The 13636-nt window shown below is 48.3% G+C and overlaps 4 protein-coding genes across 4 annotated transcripts; 2 read left to right on the top strand and 2 right to left on the bottom strand.

The window, feature by feature from the left end:
• Window positions 1-287: 287 nt before the first annotated feature.
• On the bottom strand, window positions 288-2835 carry PGRI_069200 (Serine hydrolase FSH; the record flags this gene model as incomplete). Its single annotated transcript, XM_040794634.1, has 6 exons — window positions 288-841; window positions 1047-1065; window positions 1535-1904; window positions 1964-2361; window positions 2414-2521; window positions 2746-2835. 6 exons carry the CDS (start codon window positions 2833-2835, stop codon window positions 288-290), a joined length of 1539 nt encoding a protein of 512 aa, XP_040648965.1.
• A 914-nt stretch (window positions 2836-3749) lies between these two features.
• PGRI_069190 (Transferase) lies at window positions 3750-5207 on the top strand (the record flags this gene model as incomplete). The annotated part of the gene is made up of 1 exon (XM_040794633.1): window positions 3750-5207. The coding sequence occupies one exon, from the start codon at window positions 3750-3752 to the stop codon at window positions 5205-5207; it is 1458 nt and encodes a 485-aa protein (XP_040648964.1).
• Window positions 5208-6360: 1153 nt separating this feature from the next.
• PGRI_069180 (MFS transporter) lies at window positions 6361-8122 on the top strand (the record flags this gene model as incomplete). Its single annotated transcript, XM_040794632.1, has 2 exons — window positions 6361-7773; window positions 7832-8122. The coding sequence occupies 2 exons, from the start codon at window positions 6361-6363 to the stop codon at window positions 8120-8122; spliced, it is 1704 nt and encodes a 567-aa protein (XP_040648963.1).
• A 678-nt stretch (window positions 8123-8800) lies between these two features.
• On the bottom strand, window positions 8801-12601 carry PGRI_069170 (uncharacterized protein; the record flags this gene model as incomplete). The annotated part of the gene is made up of 2 exons (XM_040794631.1): window positions 8801-9639; window positions 9694-12601. The coding sequence occupies 2 exons, from the start codon at window positions 12599-12601 to the stop codon at window positions 8801-8803; spliced, it is 3747 nt and encodes a 1248-aa protein (XP_040648962.1).
• Between the last annotated feature and the right edge of the window lie 1035 nt (window positions 12602-13636).

Here is a 13636-nt window from a genome sequence, read left to right as displayed (position 1 = left end):
GCTGTTTCTAACTGCAGTGCATATGGAGCTAGTGGTGTGGGGATTTAATGCCAAGCTCGGAGAATCCAGCGGGCGTTTCAGAAAATCTCGAGGCGCAAGAAGGATCTTTTAGGGACCGTCAGCTCGGCCACTTTCCATGTGAGTTTGATCTAGACGTTAGAAACGCCAAAAACTTTATGGCTGAGGTTGGTAAGCGGGAATGCAATGTGACGATGACCTTCCTATTAAGTACAGAGAATGGAGTAATCCCGAAACACGGGATAAAGGTGTATTATCGAGATAGGGTGCTAGCTAAAAAGATCAATAGCCCTCTCAATGGTCCTTTCAATGGCTTGAACTGTCTCCAAAAATCCCTCCATCGATTTGGACCCGGGAATTTGGTGCCCTAAATCATGTCGGACCACCTCGCGTAACTTCTCATCGCATATCTGAACTAGTGCCTCCTGCGCATCCTTCTGGCACCACAATGGTGCCAGGGGTGATTGACCCCGCAAACGAACAAGGTTTGCCTCAACTATTAGTGCGGTAGGAATATGGAGCACGACTCCATCGGTATCTGGGTCGATACACCGTAGAATTTCCGTACGGACCACATCTGGGTCCAAGGGCAAAGCTGCGCTAAAAAATATCCCACATTTGAATCCTGCAAAGGGACGACGGGCATCTTCCACAAGTAGCATAGCCGCCATAATGCCTCCCTCTGAGAATCCCATTACTCCATCGAAGGGCCCATTGCTGTGGACGTAATCCACTAATCCTGCCAATAGATCCCGACATTCACTAGCTTCGGTAATGGAATCTGGCAAATATCCGTAAAACTCGTCTGTGATAGCAGTGGCACCTGTTGTCTGTTAGACACAAACTGGTTATCTCCGGTGTCTCACCACCACTCCCTAGAAAGGAAGGACTTTCCTTCAGTTGGCTCTGTTGCAACCGGCCCATCAATAAATACAAACTCGTGGTCGTCCAATACCTCGCAGATCTTTGCTAAATTGAGACTAAGGGTCAGGCTTGCAGTCAGTCCACATTTCTGGAAAGCCACGTACCGGTCTGCATTTCCAAAATCTATTCGCATTGGTCAGTCACCCTTGGATAATATGCTCATCAGAAATTAACTGAGAAGTCGAACCTTAGAGCAAGTCCCCCTGCTATGGAGGCAAAGGAATCTCATTGTTTCTTCAATGTTGAGACTTGCGACTTCTGTAACAGTCGAATAAGAAAATCATAAGGGGGCCTGCTTAAATTATCCCCGCTAGGACCTCCTTTCCGGAACGACTCTATTTATGTACTAGCTCTACGTGGTTAGATGATTTCAGAAAGCAGCTGTATGGCTAGTGAGAATAAAATACAACTCCATCTACTAACTATTTACGTACATTCATTCATCATCAAGGTAATGGTTTTGAAGAGCTTCTAATTAGCCATTCAATGCTCTCGCCGTACAAAAAAAAAAATAAAAAAATACATTGGTAATAACGTTAGAAATGATACATCTTTCCAGTGACGCGTTTGCTTTTTTAAGTCACGAATAAACATGCTTTTGTTGTTCCTTCTGCAGGTACTCGGTGGATTCAGATGGCTTCAGAGTGTCCATCTTGTAGTAGGCATTAGCTGTGCTTCCCGCCAACCTGCTGTGATTGCTTGATGACTGGGCTGTTCCTTCACTTGACCAATTCCGCTTAGATGTATTCCCTAGAGAAGACATGCCGAGAATGCTCTTTATCTTAGCCCCGGCTCCTGTCTCCATCATGATCTTCGGAATGCACGGTAGGGCCACGATAAAAAAGCCACATGTCATTTCAGCGGTCGCCCAGAATGCCAGGGGAGGTAGCGTCCAAACAGCATCTGCCGACTTGCCATGCGCGATTGTGGTTTCGAGTCGGAAGATAGCGGAGATACATGCCCTATGAGTTTCTCAACATTAGCTCAATAATCCAGGTTGTCACTGTATATTATCACTCACAGTAAACCGAGGCCAAAGATAAAGGAGACACCCAGTCGCTTTCGCCAGGTCATCTTGAGACTCCAAATAACCTGTTGAGGCAAGAGCAGAATGGCCACATCAGAGATCAGTTGAATACTAGCAGACGCTACTTGTAACTTGTACAAGTTAAAGCATTTGCTAGTTGCCAGGATGGTGATATCCCAGATTGCGCTGTGAGGAATGCATTGCATATTCAGAGCGACCACGATGCTAATTCCAGCGGCAACCTGAACGAAGATAACCACCACACACCCCCACCAAAAATAGCCCTCAGACCGGCGGCCTCTTGGGGCGAACATTCGGCAACATCCTATCAGAATCGTCACTTTAAGCAACGGTAGAACAATTGAATAAAAGACGCCGAAGAGGAAGACGTACTTTAATAAGGTCAGTTAGAGAGCTTCACAGGGGATTGTGTCTTGGACTCACATATTGGGCGAGGATCATATCCTTCAATCGAACATTCCATTGGTGAACGAAATAACCTGGTGTGTCGATAAGACCTATCTCGGCATAAATGGCCCCCCAGAAACATCCCTGGATAGGTGTTAGATTCGAATAGTGGGTTCTTGATTCGATAACCGACTGACATATGCGCAAAGGGTTAAGCCTATGAGATGGCTCAAAGTTAGTGATACATCAATGGTATGAGATGATAGACCCATACCTTCTTCGATTTCCAGTTTTTTCAACAACCATATGCGAGCATAACCACGTATGAAAAGACATATAGTAGCAATAGCAGCGCATGCTGATAGTACCCCAATGGCGAGTCCATTGTTATTTGGTGGGTTGTCCAGGTTTGGAATAACACCAGGTGGCGGTGCGAGGGCAGGACCGTTGAGATCCATTGCAAATGATGAGTGTCTCTTGCAGTCAGTGTCCACCTAGGCTTGAAAGACCTTTTGAGTTTTATAAATGAACCAAAGGATTGTACACGGACCCCTGCCTTTGTACGACTAGAACCCCATTGCGATCTTCAGGAGTCTCGGGATAATGACGGGTTTGTATCTTTTAAGACTCTAGTAGCCCGAGGGTAGACATCTTCTTGCAGGGATTCGATTCCTGTTGTAGACGTTTTACCGGTTTCAGACAGGGATGCCCATTATTGTAAACAATACTCCGTACTAGTAACGAAAAAAACAAAGAATCTAGACCGGCAAGGATATAATTAGGTTGCCGAGGATAAGCCCTGGAGGGTGGACTCACTTATCATAATTATAGTACTCTTTAATATATAGGGCAATGCCGGGTTCAACCATTCAAGTATGGCTAGAAGCACTTAAAAGAAACATGTGAGTCTCAAGTTCTGTGATCTTCATATTAAATCCCAATCCCAGTAAAGCATTCTAACAAAGTGCAAATCCGAGCCTTGGCCAAGCATGTGGTTAATCCTATTAAACCTCGGAAGATTTCACAACGGTTAGACTAACAAGGACATTGCCAAGATATATACCCTGCAATCAAAGTGACATGAATTCTTCAATTGGCAGATTTGCCTTGTGGATCAAAAGATACCGGGAAACTTTGGGGCTAAAAAGAAAGAAATTGTTCCAAGCCTGAGAAGCGCCAATGTCTCAGAACCCCTGCTAGCCTCAATAACTTACTCCGTGCCTGTTTTTTATTAATGTTGATCCTCCATGTCAGAGTGGGGTTAATTACCGTTGACGGCATGTCCCTATAAAGCTTGGACTTGCATGCGCGCCAAATCCCACCTTCTCCTTTTATGTCTCCCTGTGCTTATCATTCTTAGCCAATCACCGCTATGCCCAAGCAAGACGTTTTTCAGCTTCACCCTTTGGGTTGGGAAAATGATCCGGAGGAGGAGCGTTTCAAAGTATCAACCCTTGACTACTTGACTGCTTGTACCTACAACAACTATGCCATCTTCTTTCGGGTGGATGATGCAGACAAGGCTCGAGTCGCCGATGTGCTGAAGGCTGGTCTTGAACGTACCCTGAGCCAAGTCCGACATATCTGCGGTACCATTGAGAAAGACCCTTCTGGTGGCCACTCATTTGTCAAGAAGAAGGATAGCACTGTACAATTTGTGGTCCAATGGCTGGATTCACCAGAAGACAGCGATGACTACCCATCCTTTGACGATATTGCCAAAAACTATTTCTGTACTTCGGCACTAGGTGATCTTAGTCGCTGGAGTATCCCTCCGATGACATACGGCGAAAAACCAGAGGCTCACATTGATAGTAGCCCGGTGGTTGCAGCCTATAAGGCTAATTTCATTCGGGGTGGATTAGTCTTCATTATGCATCATCATCACTATTCTAATGATGTTATGGGCTGGGCCGGGCTTGCCCACCAGCTAGCTGAAAACTGCTATGCAACTGTCAACCAGACACCCTTCCCCTCATGGGACCCTGCGTGCCTAGATCTATCACGTGTCACAAAGCCCATTGTGCCTGAAGAATCTTTGGTAGATGGCCCCCCTACGCCTGAGCGAAATCCTGATCATCTCGAGTCCGAAATGCTGCTCTTCCACTTGCCTAAGAGCAAGGCAGCGGAGCTAAAGAAACTCGCGTCGCCCACGTCGACGGACGGATCTTGGATCTCGACGTATGACGCGTTCTCCGCCTTCATATGGCGCACTGTTACCCGGCTTCGAGCACCTGTCTTCAAGCCAGACCTATCGGCCCCCTTATTGTGGATAGAAGCTGTTGATATGCGGCGGCGAATGCACAGTCCCAAAGTGCCGGCACGGATTCAGCACAACGTTATGACTGGAGCTCTCTCATCTACTGCCCCAGTCACTGCGCCTACAGCAGCGGAGGTCATTTCCGAGTGGCCACTACCGAAGATAGCTTCTTATGTCCGCCAGATGACCAACAGCATTACACAGGATGCTATAGATCAACTGTTAAATGTTGTAGCCACAGTGCGTGATAAGGGCGCGCTGAATCTCCGCATTGACTCGCATCCGCCAATGTCGCTTCTCCAAACAGATCATCGGGATGCCAATATCACAGGCGCCGACTTTGGCTTTGCAAAGCCTTTCACGTACCGCCATCTCATCGACCGCTTGACTCCAGGCGTCCTCATTATCTACCCATCGCGTGATCCCTCTCCTGAATCAGACGAGGGACCCGAATTCTCGATCTCTTATGAGAAGAGCCTGAAGCAAGCCCTGATTGACGACCCAGAGTGGAACAAGTACTTCGAATACCGCGGCGTTGATGCCATCGATGCCTCCACCCAAGATCATTAGGGGTGTAATGAAAACTGAGATGGATAATTCCCTTGCGTTGGCCGGCTGTCTGACCTCCTGTCTATATCGTTAATATAGACTTCGCAATGTATAAGGTTAATGGATTATTATTTGGGGGCTTTGAGTAGTACACCGGTAGTTACCCTCTCGTGTTAGGCATACCTAGCCTTCGAGGATCTCGTAAAACCACGCACAAGGCTGCATATAGCGTTCTTAACCCATGATGGATAAATATAACATGGGCCAAAATTATTTGCAGTGTCAGGTAATGCTCAGGGATATTATGACTTGGCGTGCCCAGTTCTACTAAGCCAAAAGCGGCATGGGCAAGAGCGAAAGCCGGCAGATATTATCTACATGTTCATGACTGCATTACTTCTTTACATACACCCCTTGAGTGGGATAAAGGGCCAATGATCATTAGATGCATGTCTGTATTATGTGGCCAAGCGGTACATACCATTGGCTATATATTTTGACTTGCGGTCAATGGTATGATGCCTGCATAGTCCTGGCATACACCTGCGCACCCGACCCACCTCAGCTGCCAATAGGTGAACAAGTTCACCGTATCATCGCGATTCATAGTGAGAGAAGAACAATCGGCCGCATAAGCGGCTCTGTGATGTACAACATATTCACAGTTGTCTTTCAATGGTCTTTTTAGAGGTCTTCTCAGATATCATTCTGTTTACATGCCTTGTCAGTTTTATAGGTCGATGGCAAAGAGCAAGGGAAAACAGGCATTGTGAATTGGGCTTTTGCAAGTATAACCATTGATATCCGAAATAATTACACCGAGCACTGCAAGGGCTAGCTGGCGACCTCGGGCCCCGGGGATGGGCGCTCGAACAAACTGACTCAGCATCTAGAGGCTTACATCATCATCGTCTTTCCTTGATCCGGTTGTCAACTTCAACCATTCTAAGCTTCTCGACCCTTTTTCTTCTCGAACATCTAATTATACTTGCATATACAACTTCATTCTATTGACTGCACAATTATCCCACCAGTGCAGGTTAACTATACCATCAATTTCCCACTCGACAGCATTACGTCTACAATCAGGCCTTCCACGCGACCCCAAATCCAATCGCATGGTTATTTGTGAGAAGACCATATTTAGTCTTGATTTTGCTGGTGTGTCGCCAGAATGACGGGTCCTGACCGGGCTTCGCTCAATCGCCGCTCCTCCACGCAGCATTACCAGACCTTCGATACCCCACCGCCCAAGTCGCGTGGGCGACCTAACTCGGGCCAGTCCGAATCCTCCGCAGACGGATCACACGATCCCCACAATGACACCGCTGATCCCCCGGGAACCTCATCGCCTCTACCGAAGAGGCAAATGGCAGTGCTAGCGATAATTGCACTGGCGGAGCAAACGGCCCTGAATTCGATCAGTCCATACCTCCCACACATGGCATCGACATTCCCCGAAGTGAAACCGACCCAGGTGGGCGTATACGTGGGAAGCATTGCATCGGCATTTGCACTGGCTCAATTCAGCACGAATTATTTCTGGGGCTGGCTATCGGATCGTGTTGGTCGCAAGCCGGTGATCCTGCTTGGTACCTTTTTGACTGCGCTGTGTTTCGTTGCATTCGGATTCTGCAAGACACTTGTACAGGCTATAATTGTGCAGGCGTTGATGGGTGTGGTGAATGGCAACCAGGGTTTGGTGTCCACCTGTCTCGGAGAAATCACCGATCGAAGCAACCAGTCGCAGGCTTTCACTTACCTCCCAGTACTATATGGAATTGGAGGTATAACGGGACCCCTTCTAGGAGGACTCTTCATCTTTGAGACAAACCCTTTTACTGGCAACGAAAACCCGTATCCCTACCTTGCACCAAATATCCTGTCCGCTGTTGTCCTTCTGTTGGACTTCATCTTGACGGCTCTTTTCCTGGAAGAGAGTCTCGAAGATGCAGAAGGTCTTCCAAAGATCGGCAAAAAAGTCCGCAGCCTGTTCTCATGGCTGTGGCAATTCACTGGCAATGCCCGCCATCCGACCTATGTGGAGGTCGCGCAAGAAGTGCCATACCCCCACGGCCCGCATGATATAGAGACCGATGATCATGACAGTGACCTAGACTCTGCGTCTGAAGTGTCAAGCCTCCTTGGCCACCACGAGGAACTCTCTTGGGATGAGCTCTTCACTCGAGATACACTCTTACTTCTTTTGACATACCTGATCTTTGCTCTTTGCAATGTCTCTTTCAACTCGCTATTCCCAATCTTCGCGCAAGCTAAGCCTCCGGCCGGACGGTCACTCACCCCATCTGAGATCGGCCTTGCTCAAGGGTTCGCTGGATTCGTAACGATCATTTTCCAAATTTGTGTTTTTAACCGCCTGCGGGACAAGATGGGTAATCGGTGGTCTTACCGCGCAGGCCTATTTGGATTTGTCATCTCATTTATCTTAATGCCTTTCATTGGTTACAAGAGCAAAACTGGCAATGGTCTGACTAGCCAGTCGGCTATAATGGCTGTCGAACTTTGCCTCGTGTTGCTGGTCAAGACCATCGCTTCCGTGGGTGGTCTGACCAGCGCTCTACTTCTGGTAAGGGATCCCGACATTTCCTTTCTGTAAACTTCACTGAAACTAAAAATTTCTCCAGATCACAAATTCGGCTCCTAATCATGCCGTCCTTGGCGCTTTGAATGGTCTTGCACAGACTCTCTCCGCAGCTGGACGTGCAGTGGGCCCATTCCTCTCCGGAGGACTATTCTCCCTCACAGCCAAAATCCAGCCTAAAGGAGAGGCCCTGGCATTCGGAGTTTTTGGTGCTGTCTCCTTCATTGGCTTCATCCTGAGCTTTGGCATCCGTGGCCGTTCACTCGAAGCAGAGGGCTGGAGCGACAGTGATGATGCAGACAAGTCGGACGACGACGAGCCGAGTGGTGTTTGATTAATATACACGGATCTATAAAATGTGCCGATATGACGATGTGACGAGTTTATGCTTCCCTTTCAGCCTTTTTGCATTAAATATACATTAGCCTCGTTCCTTTAAGATAGATTTTGCTGTTGCATTCTTTGCTGAGATAAATTCGGGTTTCGATTCAACCTTGCGCCTGGGAGATCTGTGGAGAGTAGTACTAGACTTGGCAAGGTGAGCCTGGGAAAGAATACCACTCAACTATTGGGATTTCTAGACTTGGACCTATACATGTATTTTCTGAAGCTGATTGAAGAATATGTTGACATAGAGAATATGAGAATCTATAACCAAGAAATCTCAAATGCACCATCTCATGCACCATACATCTTCATATCAGAATCGCACCACAATAGGAGTTTTAGACTGAGTTGGCCTTTGGGAAACATATTTCATGTAACAAATATTGCAATTTATGTATTACCAATAGATTAGTATTAAATCAGAATAAGCACAATTCGATAGAGAGACACGGAATGAAAACTGATCTATGAGAATGAATCAAAATCAAATGAAAATTCGAAGTTAAAATAACAAGGGTATATAGCACATAAGGATCGTGTTAGTAAATCATCGATAAATGACGTGAAGGAAAACGGGACGCAGGCTAAAAAAACAAAAAAAAAAAAAAAGCAAACTAAAACACTATCAAGCCCAGCGCCAGCCCGACTCTTGTGACTTCTGACGCTTAATAACATCTGCCATCAGGTTATCGCCTTGGCCTAAGGGATTGTGCTGATTCTTTTTCCGCTGACGCTCAAGTAACTGCACAGCAGCAGGAGCATCAATCCCTTCACCAGTATCTGTAATCTTAAGAGCCCACTTAGCGTCTTGCGGATTAAAGCCAAGTTCATTAACCATCATATCAATGGCACGGTCAACAGGGTCCAGCACCTGCGGCCGCAGAGGCCGAGGAACCATAGCTGGTGGCGGTGGTGGTGTATGCGACGGAGCAGGGGCATTAACATAGTCCGACAGGTGAGTCGGGGTATGAGGAGCAGAGCCAGAAGTTGATGTCGAGGACCTGTCAAGAACGAGAGCAGGCACAGATGGAATGGGCCGGTGATCCCGAATGGACCCGTTGAGATTATGGACAATAGTACTGAACTCCGACATAGGGCGTTCAGCAGAGAAAGAAAACCGGCCGTTGGGGTCTGGCTCGAAACCGCGTTCACGACGACGACGAAGCTCGTTAGCGAAACCGGCTTGGCGCTCACGGATCTCGCGGTCGCTTTTGGTAGGGGTTGTCTTTTGCGGGCTGATTTCGGTCGGGCTGTCGAGGGAACGTTCTTGGAGCTCGTAGGCACGAGAGACTGCCTCTTTCAGGAATGATGATCGACTTGCTTCGGTTTCGGTTTTTTCCCATTTGGTCAAGCCGATTGACTTTGCTTTGGCGAATGTGGCGGCGGTGGTGTCGGCCGGGCAGACAGCGCTGAGTGTTAACACTGCACCTAGACCGAGCGTGAGAATGTATGACGTCCATTCCTCTGTGTTTCTAAATTAGCTGAGATCGAACAGAAAGGGTGTTTTGTTTCACTTACCGAGAATGGTCTCTTCGAGCGCCAGTTCGGTATCTGGGACGTTCAAGCCATCAAAAATGCCGACCTTTCGGGCTTCAATGCACTTTCCATGCAACGGCTGCAACAGAACACCCATGCACGTCCAGATCTCCGTTAGATCGTACATCTGCTTCTGCGACAGACCTTTAAGATTTCCACGCCCGAATCCCTCGGGTGGCTCAAATAGAACATTATTCATACCGAAAGGTTGTGTCATCGTTGAAGCGGATGTGAAATGACTCTTCGCCTGGACACCGCCCTTCAACCAGTCCATTTGGCCAGCAATATCATTCTCACGCCCCTTACCACAGCCGAAGATGCGGCAGAAGGTCCAGAGTCGCCAGAACGCATCGTCGACCTCCTCAGCACGGGTGTTATCAACGCCAGCCAGACCACGAATGGTATCGCGACGCAGGAACGGAGCGCACCGCGCAAGCACCAATGCCTTCAACTTGGCGAGGGTGTAGATATCCTGCGCGTACCTCTGCAGGTACAACGTAGGCGTGTATTCTGGAACCTGGGAATCGGGATCTATGAGTAGCTGCCACTCCATTTCCCAGGGCGGACTCATCTCGCGCATTTCCCATGCGGGCGGGGACATTTTGAACAAGGCATTTTTCAGCATGGACAGTTCCCGACTTTTGAACGCGGTGTAGATCTTTTTGTTGACGAGGGCAAAATTGAAAAGGTCATCTAGAGAGTCAATGCTCTGCATAATTGACAGAATCAAATCCACCGGCATATCTTCGGGGAGGGTGCTATTGACTGTGGCATTGTGCTTTACCTGGCGAGGGAGCGCCGATGAAGGCGAAGGGGGAGTAGCGGGAAGTTCATAGATCTGTTCTGTGAGTTGAACGCTGCTTGCATGGGCAGTCGAGACCATAGCCCAGCTCTGGCGGATTTTGGAGGCTATAGGTCTCTCTAGTTTCACCCCCTCCATCGCGACCGGGGCGGGGCTACCCGATAACACTGCTTTTTCCGCAACGCGATCGAATATATTTTCAAGACCATTTGTTTGCAGACGAGGTAATTGAAGTAGAAGGCTGTCGCGCGTGGGGGCCAGATCGAGGGGATCGGTAGAAGATTCCAATGTCATGTGGAGGGAGTCCTCCGACCGTGAGCCGACGCTAACTGCATCACGCAGACCTTGACTTTGCTTGCGGAAGCCCAGGAAGGATTTCTTGGATTTGTCTTTTTTGATGCTTTGTGTTTTCTTTAAAGCTGCAATTCTTGCGGCTTCTTTGGCTTCCCTCTCATCCAATTCCCTCTCCCTATCCTTGCCGGTTTTGGTTCGACGAGGCTTGTTTTTCACCTCCGTCTTGCTGGGTTTGAGACTTTTGTCTTTAGCTGGAATTGAGCTTAATGATTTGATCGTGTTGACCCGACTGGTGTTTGTCGATTTCCCTTGCGTTGTTTGTGAGTGCGGCTTTGTAGAAGGGGGGAGGGGCGCGGGCCGGGTAGCAATCAAGTCCCCGTTATGGCGACTGATCTGCAATGGCCCATCGAGGATCAATAGAGTTTTGTGAGACAAATCTTGACCAGCAAGGTTCGCGAGCGCATCTTCGAGTTCCTCGGCAGCCTGTGACAATGTTGGGACATGGCGCGCTCGATGACCAGCGATCACCAGATCTGACCGATGTCGACCTTGACGTTGGCGCTGCGGCTGGCGCTGACTGTGTCCGCATGCATGGCAGGGATGTTTAGATTGTCGGTGAGTATTCAAATGGTGTAACATGGACTCCTTCGAGTCAGCCTGGCTCATTGTGCCGGGGTGTTGCCACGAGATTAGCGAGTCTCTCTTGGAGTATTGCGTTGACCATTGTGACCTGGGATGTGGTGAAGCTGCGGAAAGGGGGGAGTCGCTGCGGTAACTTGAGGCTGGGCTTAGCCCGAAAGATGGTTCCAGTGGCAAGGGTTTGTTCTTTAGGTCATTCATTGATACCTTTCTGCTGACGGGATTTGAGAAGGGATTTGACACGGTCAGGTGGGAGGGAGCCACTATCGAGGAAGGCCGTGAGGAACAGATGGAATCGGAGTCGTCAAAGACACCCGCGGCGACGGGGGAAAAGATCGAGTACTCATCGGCCGTCTTGTAAGGGTATCGTGCATCATCTCCCCAAAACGTGGTACCGACACTGCTCACCGAATTTCGACGACTATAGCACGACGAAGCACAATCTAGGGTCTCCTCAGACCCAGAAGACAAGTGGGGAATTTCCGGTTGATCGGTAGACCCATGTCCATCGGGAGACCCATGTGGATCGGGAGCGACATCTGAAGAGCTTTGATATAGATTCTGCACTCGTTCTTCCAGTTCCCGTTCGAAAAAGGAGGGCCCGGTGGCGCGGTCCATATTGGAATCTGCACTGACCGGGGAGACCACGGCGAAATGTGAAGATAGCTCTGGGAAAAAGCGGGCCACGCGTGAAGTTGACCGCAATGGCGGGAGATGACTCGACAATGGAGAAATTTCAGAATCAGTTTCAGAAGGAGGCGATTCCAAGTCAATCATAGTGCCTGAAATTTTCTGCGGGGAGGTAGCCTGGATATCCCCGATCTCCCCGCTTGCGATATCTTCTTTGTGGCCTTCGTCGTGTGATTGGGCCTTAGTCTCTTTTGAGTCTGCTGCCATGTGGCTAGCAGGGATCCCTGGGATTGTTCCAGAGGGGCTCTGGGTGGTGTCCGCGATCTGCACTGGCATTGTCGGCAAGTCTTTGTCGACTGTGGGACTCGATGGAACTGAAACACTCCCCCGAACAGCTGTGACTCGGGCTTCCAGACCGAATGGCTTCATTCGAAGCTTCAGCGACGGTGGACGAAAAAGTGATTTCTTCTGCTTCGAAGACTTGGTCTTCTCGCTTGGAGGAACACGAGGTGAAGGAGGCGCCATCAATAACCAATAACTCATATTCCAGTGCTCGTGGATATTCAGTGATGGGACATTGTTGTCTCGAATAGGCTACTTTTGCACTTTGTTAGCGCGATGTTGAACAAAGCACTCCAACCTAGCTTCAGTTGTGTTAGAACATACCGTGGATTGGTGTCTCGGTGAATGCAGACTCGGGGAGACGAAGTGTAGGGGTTTCTTTGTAGAAGATAGTTTGTTCCGGCTGTGGCTGCCTAGAACAAAGAACCCATCTATTCTTTATTTTGTCTCTTACAAGTATAGGAGGTTACGAGATGAAACAGAAAAGAAAGAATGGGGATTACTTTTGGCAGATCTACGGACCCGGTTGATATCACTTCTTTTAGGCCCCCGAAACCAGCAGGTGGTCTTCCAAGATTCCTTATGGAGCATGGCGTTTCTCAAAATACTATCCAAGCCAAATGGTCAGACCACAATTGATTATTCTGTTGATATTTGGATTAGTGTACTGCAGCTAAACAGCGATCCTCTTGGGGCCAAAAAAAAGATCAACACCCAGATTCCTAATTGAGTAAGTCGTGCACATTTTAGATACGGAGTAAATATGAAGATTCCCAACCGTTACTGGCATGAAAAAATTTTGTAGTTATATTTACACTGAATTTCGTGTTCTCTCGTACCCGGAAAGGCGCAGTGAATGTTATCTCGTGTTAACACGAACTGTGGGAACATTGAAGTGAAGTTACTATATGAATACGAATAACCAAATTGGGCCAATGATATCTCGCAATACAGATTCCACTAAAAATACGACAAATGCGGAGTATATGCACGACAATTACCACTTCGCCCCTTGCCCCAGGGCCGCCCCCAACTATGCCTTGACCTGTACAACATACATTTGTACCCCCCTTGCTCCATACAAACCCTGCTGATAGTCTACGCCCGGCGGAAGCTCAGCTGATAGATAGTCTATGCTTTTTACGTTAATTTCTTCAGGCATTAATTAGCGTTAATACAGCTAGAAGTGGATTTCTTTTCCGCCCCTTTGCCTGGCTG

This window comes from Penicillium griseofulvum (genome assembly GCF_001561935.1).
Source record: "Penicillium griseofulvum strain PG3 chromosome Unknown contig_92, whole genome shotgun sequence".
NCBI lineage: Eukaryota > Fungi > Ascomycota > Eurotiomycetes > Eurotiales > Aspergillaceae > Penicillium > Penicillium griseofulvum.
The sequence above is the reverse complement of the archived record's forward strand: the minus strand, read 5'-3'. Positions and strand labels throughout refer to the sequence as shown.